Source organism: Pogoniulus pusillus, chromosome 31, assembly GCF_015220805.1.
Source record: "Pogoniulus pusillus isolate bPogPus1 chromosome 31, bPogPus1.pri, whole genome shotgun sequence".
Classification (NCBI taxonomy): domain Eukaryota; kingdom Metazoa; phylum Chordata; class Aves; order Piciformes; family Lybiidae; genus Pogoniulus; species Pogoniulus pusillus.
In genome coordinates, this window is record NC_087294.1 from 13,326,883 (window position 1) to 13,341,528 (window position 14,646).

At 46.4% G+C, this 14,646-nt stretch overlaps 1 protein-coding gene across 1 annotated transcript in view; it reads left to right on the forward strand.

Annotated features, from left to right (window-relative positions):
- MDN1 (midasin AAA ATPase 1) overlaps window positions 1-14,646 on the forward strand; it is a 128,034-nt gene that overhangs the window by 67,267 nt on the left and 46,121 nt on the right. The window contains exons 52-66 of the mRNA XM_064169384.1: window positions 583-692; window positions 1,835-1,968; window positions 2,665-2,825; window positions 3,941-4,061; window positions 5,063-5,273; window positions 5,415-5,646; window positions 6,988-7,114; window positions 7,199-7,369; window positions 7,516-7,730; window positions 7,840-8,221; window positions 8,426-8,535; window positions 9,207-9,903; window positions 11,192-11,353; window positions 12,643-12,916; window positions 13,628-13,863. Of these exons, the coding sequence (XP_064025454.1) occupies window positions 583-692; window positions 1,835-1,968; window positions 2,665-2,825; window positions 3,941-4,061; window positions 5,063-5,273; window positions 5,415-5,646; window positions 6,988-7,114; window positions 7,199-7,369; window positions 7,516-7,730; window positions 7,840-8,221; window positions 8,426-8,535; window positions 9,207-9,903; window positions 11,192-11,353; window positions 12,643-12,916; window positions 13,628-13,863 (3,343 nt within the window). The remainder of the gene's footprint in view (window positions 1-582; window positions 693-1,834; window positions 1,969-2,664; window positions 2,826-3,940; window positions 4,062-5,062; window positions 5,274-5,414; window positions 5,647-6,987; window positions 7,115-7,198; window positions 7,370-7,515; window positions 7,731-7,839; window positions 8,222-8,425; window positions 8,536-9,206; window positions 9,904-11,191; window positions 11,354-12,642; window positions 12,917-13,627; window positions 13,864-14,646) is intronic.

Sequence of the window (14,646 nt, forward strand, 5' to 3'; positions counted from 1 at the left end):
AGATGTGCAGAGTGAGTGCCAGGAGGCTGGAGTCAGGCTCTGATGGGTGATGCTCAATGACAGGACAAGGGACATTGGGCAGAAGCTGAGGCATAGGAAGTTCCATGGAAACAGGAGGAAAGATTTTTTTAACCTGTGAGAGTGACAGAAGCCTGGAAGAGGCTGCCCAGGGAGGTTGTGGAGTCTCCCTCTCTGGAAATATTCCAGAGCTGCCTGGTTGTGTTCCTGTGTGACCTGCTCTAGGTGATGCTGCTATGGCAGGTAGGTTGGACTTAGATGATCTTTTGAGGTCCTTTGCAACCCCAGTGTTCTATGATTCTGTGAAGGAAGCAGCTGCTCACACATCCCACAGGTGGTGTATGCCACACAGGCATATTAGCTCACTGCTTTTTCCTTCCTGATGGGTGTTGAAATCAGGAATCTGCTTTTTGTGAGCCTTGTTTCGGCAGAAACCATATTCCAGTTCTTTGTGGTTCTTGTTTCGTAATACAGCATCAAATGCCACTTTGCAGTTCACTGTTCTCAGAAGGCAAAGACTTTTAAATGGTACTGAATTTCTAACAACTTCTGTTTTTCTTTCAGGGCAGTATTATTTCTTGACAGAGAAAAAAGAAGCTACACTGAAAAGAATTTGATTGCCATCAAGAAACCAAGAAACAGTGTCTTGAGAATGTCTCTGGATTTCCGTAAAGGTGGCTTGGTTTTAGACTTCCTTTTGGCTGTTACACCATTTAGAACATCTCAATTCATGTCATTTCTGTCTTAATTACCTAAACTCGAGGAAGGTGGTGGAGAGAAATTCGAGTTGCAGTTTGTCTTTAGCTAGTAGGAATAGACAAGCTCTTCAGTTGTGTTTTTGTTCCACTCCTCTTTCTATGCTTCTCTGTAATTAGGAAGTTTGCTCCTAAAACAAAGAGGAAGAATTCAGTAATGAAGTCAGTGTGTTGCATAGAATTAATTGATCAATGTTTACTTGATTCTGTATTATTACTTTTTTTATTTATGTGTATGTATTCAGTGCAATAGAACAGGGAATTGTGCAAGTGCTGAAGAGGAGAATGATGAGACTGATGAAGGGACTGAAAGGAAAGTCTTATGGGCTGCCCAGGGAGGTGGTGGAGTCACTGTCCCTGGAGGTGTTCAAGCAAAGTCTGGATGAGGCACTTAGTGCCATGGTCTGGTTGATTGGACAGGGCTGGGTGCTAGGTTGGACTGGATGAGCTTGGAGGTCTCTTCCAACCTGCTTGATTCTATGGTTCTGTGATTCTATGAGGAGAGGCTGAAGCACCTGGAATTGGTTAGCCTGGGGAAGGGGAGACTTGGGGGAACCTTATCATGCTCTACAACTACCTGAAAGGAAGTTGTGATAAAGTGGGGGTCAGGCTCTTCCTCCAGGTAATTCGTGCCCAGACGAGAGGGCCTGGGCTGAAGCTGCACCAAGGGAGGGTTAGGTTGAGTGTTAGGAAGCACTTCCTGATGTGAAAAGGTCATTAGGCACTGGAATGGGCTGCCCAGGGAGGTGGTGGAGCTGCCGTCCCTGGCGGTGTTCAAGGAAAGATTGGATGTGGCACTCTGTGCCATGGTCTAGTGGAAGTGGTGATGTTAGGTCATGGGCTGGACCTGATGATCATCTCAGAGCTCTATTCCAGCCTCAATAATTCCGTGATTCTCTGAATACTTTTTATTACTTTGACACTTAGGGATCTGGTTTCAGCAGTTGTTTTCCCCCAGCTCCAGAGAGACTCTAAGTGATGAGAAATTGGCTGCTATTTGTCATGTTACATTACTAGAACATTCAGTCTCTCCCTTTCTTTCTTTCTTCCCCAAACCTCAGATCCAGGAAGTTACAACTGCCTGCCTCATGCAATTGTGGTGAACCTCGCTCCTTTCTTTGAACTCTGGGATGCATTTACATTTCACTGGGTGAAGTCTACTCAGGTGGCCTTAAGTGATGATGACATGCATGATGTGAGTAGACTTTGCATGGTACATTCGTGGAAGTTGTGTAAAGTTTGACAGTGTTCAGAACACTATTTCTAGTTTCAGGGACCAAGAAATGAACTGCAGTATTTCTGTTGGTATGCAGAATATGCCTGATTCCAGGCAAACACTGTGTTCATTTCTGTGGCTCTATTTCTCTTCTCATTCCTTCTATGTGGAATGTCCATTTTCAACCTGCAGATTCTCCTCAGAGTGGGAATTATCTTACCTAAATTCATACACCCAGGACCTACATACCCACTGTGCCCTAACATTGTCTCTTTCCACTAACAATAAAGGGACTATACACATCCATCTCACCTAAAGAGATCTGAACCTGAGTGGCTGACAGTCAGCATGTCACAGAGGTGGTTCACTTCTCCCTTTCCCATTTTAGACCACGAAGATCATTTCACTGGGATCTGAAAATGACATAGTAGACTTTGAGCAGGGGTTACTTGCTTTTGGGTGGTTTATTTTCACCTACCAGCAGAGCCTGCTGTATTTTTAGAGAACACATACTTGAGTGCTGACTATGTGTCACTAAGCATAAAGCATTATCTGGTCTTGTAGTTGATAGAGGTGACAACATCTCTGCATTTCTCTCTTGCTTCAAGTACAAAGTGTTCTGTAAGGTGCAGGGCTCAGCAACTGGAAAATGTAATGGTTTTGGCTTGTTGTTAGATTTTATACTGCTTGCTGTGGCGTGACCGGTTCTGGGCAGTCTCTGATGCTGTGACAGTGGATTCCCCAGGGTTGTCACTTCTGTCTCTTCACTGGCACTGGGTTATGAAACATCTAATTGACAGAATTCCTCAGATGCTTATTGGATCAGACCAGCACAAGTGAGTGGTTTTTGTGAGTCATGTTTCTGTTGAATGGTTATATAAATTCTCCTTTTGTTAGTTTCAGTTATTTGACACTTTGCCATTAGTGTCCAAGTTGTATTCCATTAGTGATCCACAGCTGTTCACTTTTAAAACTCAAGCAGCCATTGGGCTGCTTCTTACTTAGATGATGATCACTAAGAGTGTGTTCCAGTAAGTTCTTTGGGGCCAGGGGACACTCTCACACATGGGTTAACCCCCTCTGGGTACAGTTTCAATACTCAGCTTAAACACTGAAAACATAACAGGAAAAGCATACTGGAAACCACAATACCTATGGCTCACATGCTACAGCCATAGGGAGAAACTACAGTGCTGAATAAGATATGACAAACAGTCCTGAGTAGCTCTATTGGCTGAAGGGCAGGCTCTACTTACCCTGTCCCACTGGCCAGCAAAGCTGCTGAGATGCATAGCTAGCAGAGCTGGTCAGCTGTCATCTCGAGAGGTAGGCGTCCCCACTGGGAACCACACCATCACGGTGGTAAGACTGGTGCCACTCCAGCTCACCTAAGCTCTGGGTTTATATGTGTTCAGAATTCTGTGGCATGTGTCCAGTATGTCCCAGAAGGCTGAACCAAGGAGAACCAAGCTCCTCTCTTACTTCACACTCTGTTACGTAATGACTTTCCCTACTGCCCATGTGCATTGTTGACTTTGGTGGTCGTGCAACCACCTAGTGAGGGAAGCCTTCAGCATTCTTTGGCTCCCTCTGCAACTGGTTGTCTTCTGCAGAGCCTTTCAAGGTCAGTGCTGACTCCACATACTGTTTAGCCAACACCTCATTCCGGCCTCTGATTACAGGGATGGTACTTGCAGGCTCTGTTTATCACTTGACAGCTCAAAGACCCTGTAGTTCCCAGGTCTCAGCTTCTGGTAACCTGGCAACTATTGGCCTGCTTTCTACTTCTGATCAAACACATACCAACTCTTTCCTCTTACAGAGTGCTTACCCACTTCTAAGTTCAGCTACCCCTGTAGTGGAAGGCTAAAAGACCTCTCTTATGCATCCTTTTGCATTGTATCTCCCATTCCAAGTTAACTCTGGGTTTGTTTGTGCTTTAATCCCCAAGAGTTTCCAAGGAAATTCAGTCTGTTTCACAGCATATTCAGAGCTGCTTGGCCAATCCTGCTGGTACTTCTGCCAATGTGAAGATACTACAGAAGTCTCTGGGAAGACCTCTTCCTTTTAAGGTATTGGTACTCTTTATTTCCAGTGATACCAATGTGCTTTAAAATAATGGTAAAGATTAGCAGCATTTGCTTTCAGGCCAGCAAAGATACATTCCTCTTGGGCTTGTGAGATTGATAAAAAATGTTGTTTCAGCATACAATCCCAGAACTACTAAGGTTGGAAGGCACCTTAGAGATCATGAACACTGACCTCCCTGTCATGGGCAGGGATGCCTCTCAATGAGACTCAGCTGCTCAAGGCCTCATCCAACCCCCCAGAGAGGAGGCAGCCACAACCTCCCTGGGCAACCTATTCCAGAGTCTCACCACCCTCACACTGGAGAACTTCTTCCTACAATCCAGCCTCAAGTTACTCTTCCTCAGCTTAAACCCATTCCCTCTTGTCCTATTGCTAGACACTCTTATGAAAAGTCCTACAGGATCCCTTCAGGTATTGGAAGGCAGCTCTGAGGTCCTCCCCAAGTCTTCTCTTCTCTAGGCTGAACAAGCCCAGCTCTTTCAGCCTATCCTCATAGCAGAGATGTTCTTCATGAAGGACAAAACTCCAAACTTGAGAAGGCAGAACTGTTGCAAATGTTTCAGTTTCTGTCTCTTTGCTGCATTGAATAGGGCTAGAAAGAAATTCCTAAGGTGCTGCAGTTTCATTTATGTTTACTTGCATTTCAGTTGTGTGGATGTGAATTTGAAACCTTAGTTCTGACTGCAGTCACAGATACAATCATAGAATGGTTTAGGTTGGAAGGGACCTTAAAGATCATCTAGTTCCAACCCCCTGCTACAGGCAGGGACACCTCCCACTAGAACAGATCACTCAAGGCCTCGTCCAGCCTGGCCTTGAACACCCTCAGGGAAAGAGCAGCCACAACCTCCCTGGGCAACCTGTACCAGTGTCTCACCACCCTCACTGGAAAGAACTTCTTCCCAGATCTTGTTCTTTGTAGCTTTTTTTAAGTGCTGCTGAAACACTGCCACTTGTTCAAATGTCCTCCTTGTGTTTGCAGGATAAACTGGGCATGGAATGCTTTTCTCAGTTGAAAGTTCTCAGCAAACCACTTAACATCTTGGAGCTAAGATTTGCCTGCGGAGAAAGCAGATGGCAGGAAAAAATGCACGGCCTGAAAATTGCTGCCACTGGATGGGCATTGAAGAAAGCACTGCTGCAAGCTGATGGCCTGCTAATTAGAGCCAATCATTTAGAAGATGTTAGTCTGGGTAGGTAACACATTAAAAGAGCTTAACTGGATGGTTTCTGCCCTTCCCTCCTTCTTACATACAAATGGAATGGATGTGAAATGGTCATTGGCAAGAAATATAGTAGATGCATTTATGTGCCTCTTGCACTCTGTCAAACAGGTCAGCTAAAGATTTATGTGAAAGCTGTACATTCACACCTGAGAGCAGAAGGAATGATATACAGTCATTCAGAGGAAAGGTTTACTGAAGATGCCATCTCCAGTCAGTTAGACCCTGCCTTGTTAAACCAGCTCCGCAGTCGGGTTCAGCTGTGGCCTGCAATGGAATACATAGGTGGGCTCTGGCAGTACAAACTCACAGCAGATTACGTGGCCAAAGCTTGTGCAAGAAGGTAAGAAGGTTGGAGAAAAAAAAAACATATTATCTTTCATGTGATTCAGAACCCCTAGCTAAAAGCTCTGACCTCAGTACTTCACATCTCTATGTAAATCTGTGTCTGTGTGCATGAATCACTAAACACATCCAATTGGAAGAGACCTCAAAGAGTGTCCAGTCCCATCCTCAACTCAGCACTCGAGAGTCAACACTAACCCATGGCTCTAATACAGATAGCTGTGGGGATCTGAATGTATGTGTGTGGTGCACATGTGCTTGTGTGGATTTGTGAGTTTAAATGCATGAGCACTCCTTGTCTGCATGCAGAGCTGCTCTTGGGTGGCTATAAAAAGTACAACAGAGAGTAGTTTTGTGTTTTATTGAGGAAGTTGGTTGTTTTTTTCTTTCAAGCTTACTTTATTGATGCAGTATCAGTGTAGGTTGGGGACTGATCTGTTGGAAGGCAGGGAAGGGGAAAAGGACCTGGGGATCCTGGTGGATGAAGGGTTGACCGTGAGCCAGCAATGTGTGCTTGTGGTGAAGAAGGCCAAGGCCATTCGGGGGTGGGTTAGAAGGGCAGTTCTCCTCCCCTCTACTTTGCCCTGCTGAGGCTGCATCTGGAATATTGTGTCTAGTTCTGGGCCACTCAGTTCAAGAAGGACCTCAGAGAACTGCTTGAAAGAAAAGAGTCCAGTGCAGAGCCAGAAAAGTGCTGAAAGGGAGTGAAAGCTCTTCCTTAGGAGGAGAGCCTGTTGGAGCTGGGGCTGTGATGCTTGGAGAGGAGGAGTCTGAGGGGTGTCCTCATGAATGGTTACAAAGATGTGCAGGGTGAGTGCCAAGAGGCTGGAGCCAGGCTCTGCTGGGTGATGCCCAAAGACAGGACAAGGGGCAATGGGTGGGAGTTGAGGCATAGGAAGTTCCATGGAAACAGGAGGAAAAGGTTTTCGCTGTGAGGGTGACAGAGCAGTGGAAGAGGCTGCCTAAGGGGATTGTGAAGTCTTCCTCTCTGGAGATATTCCAGAGCTGCCTGGATGTGTTCCTGTGTGATCTACTCTGGGTGCTGCTGCTCTGGCAGGAGGGTTGGACTGGATGAGCTTTCAAGGCCTCGAGCTACAGGAGATACTTCTTCCTGCTTTTGCTGTATTTACATTCTGCCAGATTGGAAGGATGCAAGTGTTTTGAGTATTCTTTGAGTATTTGTCCTTCTCCATTGTTCAGAACATCATTTTAACCTTTCAGGGCATCTTCATTACTGTCACTTCACCTGCCATTATCAATTTGTTTGGCTGTCCACATGATTTTCTTCATGTGCCCTGCTTAAGCATTACTTAGGTTGTATTTCTTTTACCTGCTACAGAAAGAACTGCAGTCAAGAACAGAGCATATGCTCAGATGTAGTCCAGCTTGTAGCTTTTTCTCTGAAGTTGACACCAGCTGCTTCTCACCAGCTATCTGCTCTGTGGCACTTGTCACACCTTAAGGAGGTAAGAACAGGGCTTAGTTTAAGGCTTGATTGGCCTTCTCTAGCTGTAAATTGTCCTTATCTCTAGGCTTCTATTTCTCCATAGATATCCCCTGAAGAAATGCCTGTTCTGTCATCTCAGCTGTTAAATGCTGCATTGGCATCCCTTTGGAACAGTACTTTTGCCACAGACCCAGACTACTGGTTGACTTGGAGGCCACTACCTGCAACAGAGGAACATAACTTGCCTAAATCTCATATGAACCCTTCTGTGAAGGTTTGTATCTTCTGACCTAATCAAACCACTGCACTGGACACTCTTTAATTGAATAATAGAACAACTTTCTGAAGCAGTGCTGTAAGTTCTAGCAGAGTCAGTGCAAACTGCATCTGAAAATTCTAACTCTTAATCTCTTAATTCAGGGCCCAGGCATTTTGACCCGAGCCATTTTCTCCAAGTGCTTCTTTGAAATTCTAACTAGCAGCAGCAAGACAAAGCAGTGGGATGTCAGTGGGCTGCCTGTTTTGTCATCATCCCATGTGACACTGGGAGAATGGATGGAGAGGGCACAGCAGCTTCACGAAGTAAGCACAGCACTGTGGACCAACTTGGCAGTCCCTTCAACAGTAGACTTTAGGTATTGAGACCTTTATTCCATATATATCTTACTTAATCCAGGCACATTCCAGAGGTCTGCTTTCTGTGTGTAAACTTTTCTCATTCTTCTCTTCTTCCTTTGCCTCTAGACACACAGATGCCAGACTACAAGGAATAATGCTCAGCGAGCTGCTCTCTGCCCTGGTAGATCTGGTTCCAGTGGATCTTCAGGCAGAATTCTTGGAGTGCTGTGAGAAGCTTTACCTCAAAGATCCCGTTGTGTATGAGTTCCTTTTCAAGATACTTGGAAACATCACTGATCAGGATCTACTTCCTAAAGAATTCCTGTTTCTCCTGCTCACTTGCTTGCAACAGTTCTTTGGGGAAGGGCTTAAAGAGTTATCAGAGACAGCTTGTCGAGGAAGCCTCTGGGTGAATATGGGTTTGGTGCAGATCCAGGTGCGGCTTCCACACACCAGGTTTGATCCAGCTGTTAAAAGAGAATACAAGCTCAAGTACACAGAAGAAGAGGTGAGTGTGGAGCTGAATTGGCCTTTACCTCTGTAATGTGTAAAATCAACACAAATTAGTTTGGCCTCGGTGCTTATAGGCAAATTTTTGGTCGTGATTTTTAAGCTACAGAGGTAGAACTCCTTTTAAGGTGTAATAAGATGATGTACCTACTTGGTTACCACCATCAGAACGTCAGAGAATGATTTCTGCTTTCCTTTTTAGTTACACCAGCTGGAGTGTGAATGGAAAACAAATGATTTGTCATCCCAGCTGCATACAGGAAAAAGTATTGAAGATGAAGCATTCAGCAGCTATATTCATCCCCATCTCAGGTAACATCTGAACCACTTAACTCTTTTCTTTTAGAGTTTCAGTTTCTTCTTTGGATGCTTAAGCTCCAGAGCTTTTCTCCACAGCTTGATAATTTCTGTGTTCTTCTCCAGAAGTAAAGGTTGCTGATTTTTAAGGTTTCAATTTGCTTATTGAGGTGCTAAGATCACAGGATGTTAGAGGTTGGAAGGGACCCAAGGGGACCATCGAGTCCAACCCCGCTGCCAGAGCAGGACAATCCTATCTAACACAGATCACAGAGGAACACATCCAGACAGGCCTTGAGAGGCTCCAGAGAAGGAGACCCCACAACCTTTCTGGGGAGCCTGTTCCAGTGCTCTGTGGCCCTTACAGTAAAGAAGTTCCCCCTGGAGTTTTGCTGGTTGCTTCCAGTAATACTCTTTTTTTTTCCCCCCTTAATTCTCACAGAGCTCTCAGATGGCAAGCAGTAGAGTAATTGCACTTTGTCGAAGTGGCAAGGCAGGCCAGTGGGGACAGAATTACATGTGCATGCTACACAGCTATAGCTTCTTGTTTTGTCCTTGTTTACTGCTTGACACAAACTAGCTGAGTATTTCTGGTGGATCTTTTTATGTGCCTAACTGTTATCGATCTATACAAAAACACTTATATGAAATATGATTAAACTGCTCAATGTTCTATCTTTTAACAGGCTGTTGCATGAAAGAATGCAAAGGCTGAAGGAGCAAATAAGCAACCTTTCCAGAAAAAAGGCCTTCAGGCCTCCAGCTCCAGCCTATGATTGCTTATACCAGGAAACTCACCAATACATCAACAGCATAGCACAGGTTTCTTCAGTCCAAGAGCTTTTAGGCCGCCTCCTGCAGTTCCTCCGTGGACAAAGACCTAAATCACTGCAGGCAGTACAAAACCTGTTAAACGAGGAAGCCTCCTGGCAACAATCACACCACCAGTTTAGAAAACACCTGGCAGAGGAGTATGCTGCATTTCCTGATGCCATCATCCCACTGCAAGCTGCCATCCTGCAGCTGCAGCACGGCATGCGATTGGTGGCATCTGAGGTTTACGCAGTGCTGAACAGTTCTGTGCGTCCAGCTGACCTCACCAACCTCCTCACTTCATTGCTGTCATTCCCTTCTGTTGGCCCTGCCTTCCCTACTTACTTGGCTCATGCAGAAGTTCTGTGCTCAGTGAATTCAGTTGAGGTCCTTCATGGGCTTAAAAAGTTTTCTCTGAAGCGCTCTGAAGGAGAATCTGAGGGAGCAGAGCAGCCTTGCCCAACTCTGGAACAGCTCCTGGTGAATGCTTTGTTACATCTTCGATGTCATGTACTAGCCAGAGGAGAGATGGACCAGAAATCTCTGCAACTTTTTAGACATCTCTGTCAGGTAATTGATTTGGTTGGGTATTGACTGGCTGAGGCAGGAATTAGAAAAACAGAATTAATGTCCCAAAAATCCCTATATACAGAACTACTTAAGGTGTATTTCCAGCCTCTAACTCGGTCGGGACATCTTCAAAGGATGCTTATGGGCAAGTTTAGTGATTTAGGAAAGTCAGAAAATGGAAAAGGCTAAGCTACAACACAGTTTTATTCCACTTACAAATGAGGCTGAGCAGAGAATTTAAGGGAACAACAGACTTTACTCATGGAGGTGAGGTAGGAAGTTTGCCACAATGCCTGGTGAATTTCTGTCAGCAGCCTCTGAAACTGCAAGTTATATCCACGTTAAGAATCCACACCACAGAAGTCCAAGGCGAGTGGGAAGACTCACCAAAGTCAAAAGTGCCTCAGACAGCTTCTGTGGGAGTGATGGGATCCAGCAGTGGGATGGTCGTGGAAGCGGTGCTGCCTCAGCAGCACAGGGGAGAGCCAAACCGCTAACGCCTTCCCCAGCGTGGGGCAGCAAGCAGGGAGTCAGGCTGTGGTGTGGTCCCAGAGAAGCCAGCTCTGGGTGCCGCTGGCAGCTTTTGTCTCCAATGGACCTAAGGACCTGCAGACTTGTTGGGGAGCAGCATGGAGAGTGCAAGAGCAGTGCTGCAGTGGAGCTGCACAGAACAGAGCTAAAATGGAAGCTGTGTGAAATGGGAGGCATCCAAAAGCAAGAGCAGTCCAAAACAGGACCACTGCAAAGAGGGAACTCTGTGAAGGCAGAAAGTCTCTGCCTTTTTCCTCACTCTGTTTCCCCAGACAATGTGCCCGCTTGCCATTGGGCACAAAGAATCCAGCCAACTGCTAGCTGATGCCAGTGCAGGCTTCCACACCAATCAGTACATGTGTGGAAAAGAGAACTTCTGCTGCTCCCTCTTCAAGCCTGCAAGGAGGGGTGGGGGAAAGCAGCTTTTTGCACCTTCTTCTTTCCCCATTCAAACCTCTGGAGATGAGGTAGGGGAAGGAAGAATTTGGAGCGCCCCACAACAATAATGCAATCTGAATGCCAGTGCATTGCACTAAACTGTCTTGTCCCCATGCAGGAAAGACGTGGATCTGGTAAAGGTTTTTTAGGCTTGTAGTGATAGGACAAGGCAGGATGGTTTTAAGCTGAAAGAAGGTAGATTTAGATTAAACAAAGAAGAAATTTTAACAAATGAGGATGGTGGTGCACTGAAGAGTAGGAAAGAGCCAAACAAGACAAATCAGCTTGGGTAAATGTTTGCTGCTTTGTGTCTCCTTAGGCAATTATAAATGAATGGGATGAGCAGGAACGTCGTGCCCAAGAGCAAGAGGCCATGCAACACAGTCTGTACAGATACAGAAGTAAAAGCCATGGGACAGGACGGAGTGAAGAAGAGGAGGAAGAGGAAGAATTTAGGAGGAGATTTCCTTTTCATGAGAAGGTAATGGCTTTAACTTTGGTAAAGAAACACAAGAATTACTTCTCGAGTAGCTCCTGAAAATACTTGCTGTAAGTCCTGTGAGATGAGGAATGAAACAGCTTTTTCTTCAGTCAGAAGAGAAATATGTAGTGGGGTTTGATAAGAAGGTAGTAAGTACTCTGCTGTGAGTTTATTCTACCTTCTGCTTGTGCAAAGTGTTTTGGAATTAATTTCTGGTCTTGACCTGTACTGTGGTTCAGGTGAATCACAGAGTGTTAGGGACTGGAAGGGACCTTGTAAGCTCATCCAGTCCAACCGCCCCCTGCCAGAGCACCTAGAGCAGATAGCACAGAGGACACCCAGGCAGGTCTTGAGTATCTCCAGAGAGGGAGTCTCCACAATCCCCCCCAGGGCAGCCTGTTCCAAGGTTCTATCATCCTCAACACTAAAAACATTTTCCTCCTGTTTCCATGGAACTTCCTATACCTCAACTCTCATGCATTGCCCCCTGTGCTATCACTGGGCATCACCCAGCAGAGCCTGGCTCCAGCCTCTCGCCACTCACCTTCACATCTTTATAACCATTCATGAGGTCCCCCCCTCAGGCTCCTTCTCTCCCAGCAGCACAGCCCCAGCTCCCTCAGGCTCTCCTCCTAAGGAAGATCTTCCACTGCCTTCAGCAGTTTTGTGGCTCTGCACTGCTCTCTCTCTAGCAGTTCCCTGAGGTCCTTCTTGAACTGCGGGGCCCAGAACTGGACACAACATTCCAGATGCAGCCTCAGCAGGGCAGAGTAGAGTGGGAGGAGATCTTCTCTGGACCTACTAACCACAGCTCTTCTAATCCACCTCAGAATGGATGTTAGGAAGAAGTTGCTCAGCATGAGGGTGGTGAGACCGTGAAATGGGTTGCCCAGGGAGGTGGGTGAAGCCCCTTCCCTGGAGGTGTTTTAAGTCCAGTCTGGATGAGGCTCTAAACAGCCTGGTCTAGTATGACGTGTCCCTGCCCATGGCAGGGGCGTTGAAACTAGATGATCCTTGTGGTCCCTTCCAACTCTGACTGATTCTGAGTGTGATTTTTACTTGGCAGCAGCTGAGGGATCACTGTACTGCTCTCTTGCCAGCTGTAGTTGTGCCTGTTGCCCTGTGTTTTGTTTCAGATGGACACCTGAGCTGTGAGGCAGGCAGTATCTGTGTACAGGGTGCCAGCTCCAAATCAGTAGCATATTGCTGCAGAAAGGGAGATGAGGGGGGGAAGGGAAGTGTTAAAGAAAGACATTAGCATTGACTTTTGATTATCATGTGATTTGCAGGACTTTGAAGATATCACAGCTCAACCAACCCTAGAAGAGAAAATGGAAACTGAAGATCCACTGGAAAAGCAGCTGGAAGCTGAGAGAGCCCTGTTGTCCAAGAGCTCCATGCAAGCAGTGATGATGGTTCACCAGCAGCTGTGCTTGAACTTCGCTCGATCCCTCTGGTATCAGCAGAGTCTGCCTTCTCATCAAGCCAAACATTACTTCAGCACATTTATTTCCTGCTACCAGACTGGTGCATGCCTGGTGTCACAGTTCTATCCTTTAATTGGTAAGATCTGCAGATTTAACTTCCACAGAATCAGTGTTGCTTTGGTTGGCAGAGATGTCCAAGATCACTGAGTGCAGCCTTCAACCCAACACCACCTTAGCCATTAAAATGTGTCCCAAAGTGCCAGGTTCACACATTTCTTGGACACCTCCAGGGATAGCGACTCCACCACCTCCCTGGGCAGCCCATTCCAATGGTAGATGAGAAGAAGATGCCTCTGACTTGTCAGTCACACAGCCCCCACAAACGAAGTAAGCTAGATATAAATAAATATCTCTTCACAGAATCACAGGATTTTGGGGTTACAAGGGACCTCTGGAGGTCTTTAAATCCAACCCTCCTGCCAGAGCAGGACCATAGCATCTAGTACAGGTCCCACAGGAACACATCCAGACAGGGCTGGAAAGTCTCCAGAGAAGGAGACTCCACAACCTCTCTGGGCAGCCTGTGCCAGTGCTCTGTGGCCCTTACAATAATTCTTCCCCATTTTGAGGTGGACCTTCCTGTGCTGTAGTTTCCATCCATTGCCCATGTCCTATCACAGGGCGCAAGTGAGCAGAGGCTGTCCCCATCCCCTCCTTCCTGACTCCAGCCCTCAGATTTTGATAGGCATTGATTAGATCCCTTCTCAGTCTTCTCATCTCCGGACTAAAAAGGAACTGAAAAAGGAATTAATAGCATGTGTGATGTCTTCCTTCTTTTGTTTCCCAGGTGCTGAAATGAATGATAGCCTTCTGGGCAGCCAGCTTCTAGTTAGCACTGTTCTTCGCAATACCTTCTTTGAGGAACTCACTTCGGATCTGATGCTGCAGCAGGATGGCCCTTATGACTTCTACCAGCACCCCAACATCCAGCAAGTCCGACTGTGCCAGCCTGTGCTTGATAATTTGGTTAAAGAAGTAAACAGGCTACTGCAAGAATGGCCAGAGCATCCCGTGCTTGTGCAGGTAAAACCAACCTCAAGATGTGCTTGGGAGAAAAACAAAGTGTTTTGGATTGCATTTGGGGTGTGAATGTGTGTGTGGATAGGAATAGACATATGCATATGCATGGAGGCACTTGTCCAGATGCTGTCTAGATCACTTATGCAGATGTTTTGAAGACAAACTTGTTTCTTCTTAGGAAGTATTAGGTATGATCACAGAAACATTCAGGTTGGAAAAGACTCTCAGGATCACCAGGTCCAACAGATATCCCTGCTCTACAAAGTGCACCCTAAACTATATCCTCAAGCACCACATCCAAATGGCCTTTAAACATATCCAGGGTTGGTGACTCCACCACCTCCCTGGGCAGCCCATTCCAGTGCCTGAACACTCCTGCCCTGAAAAGAAATTTCCTATTATCCAGTCTAAACCTACCCAGTGGCAGCTGGAGGCTGTTCCCTCTTATTCTATCACTGTTTACTTGTGAGAAGAGCCCAGCACCAACCTCTCCACAACCACCTTGCAGGTAGCTGCAGACAGCCATGAGCTCTGCCCTCAGCCTCCTCTGTTTCACACTAACCAGCCCCAGCTCCCTCAGTTGCTCCTCATCAGATTTATTCTCCAGGCCCTTCCCCAGCTTCCTTGCCCTCCTCTGCACTGGCTCCAGCACCTCCACATCTCTCTTGTATTGAGGTGCCCAAAACTGAACACAGCACTCAAGCTGTGGCCTCACCAGAGCTGAGTACAAGAGGACAATCCCCACCCTGCTCCTGCTGGCCACAGCATTTCTAATGCCAGCCAGGA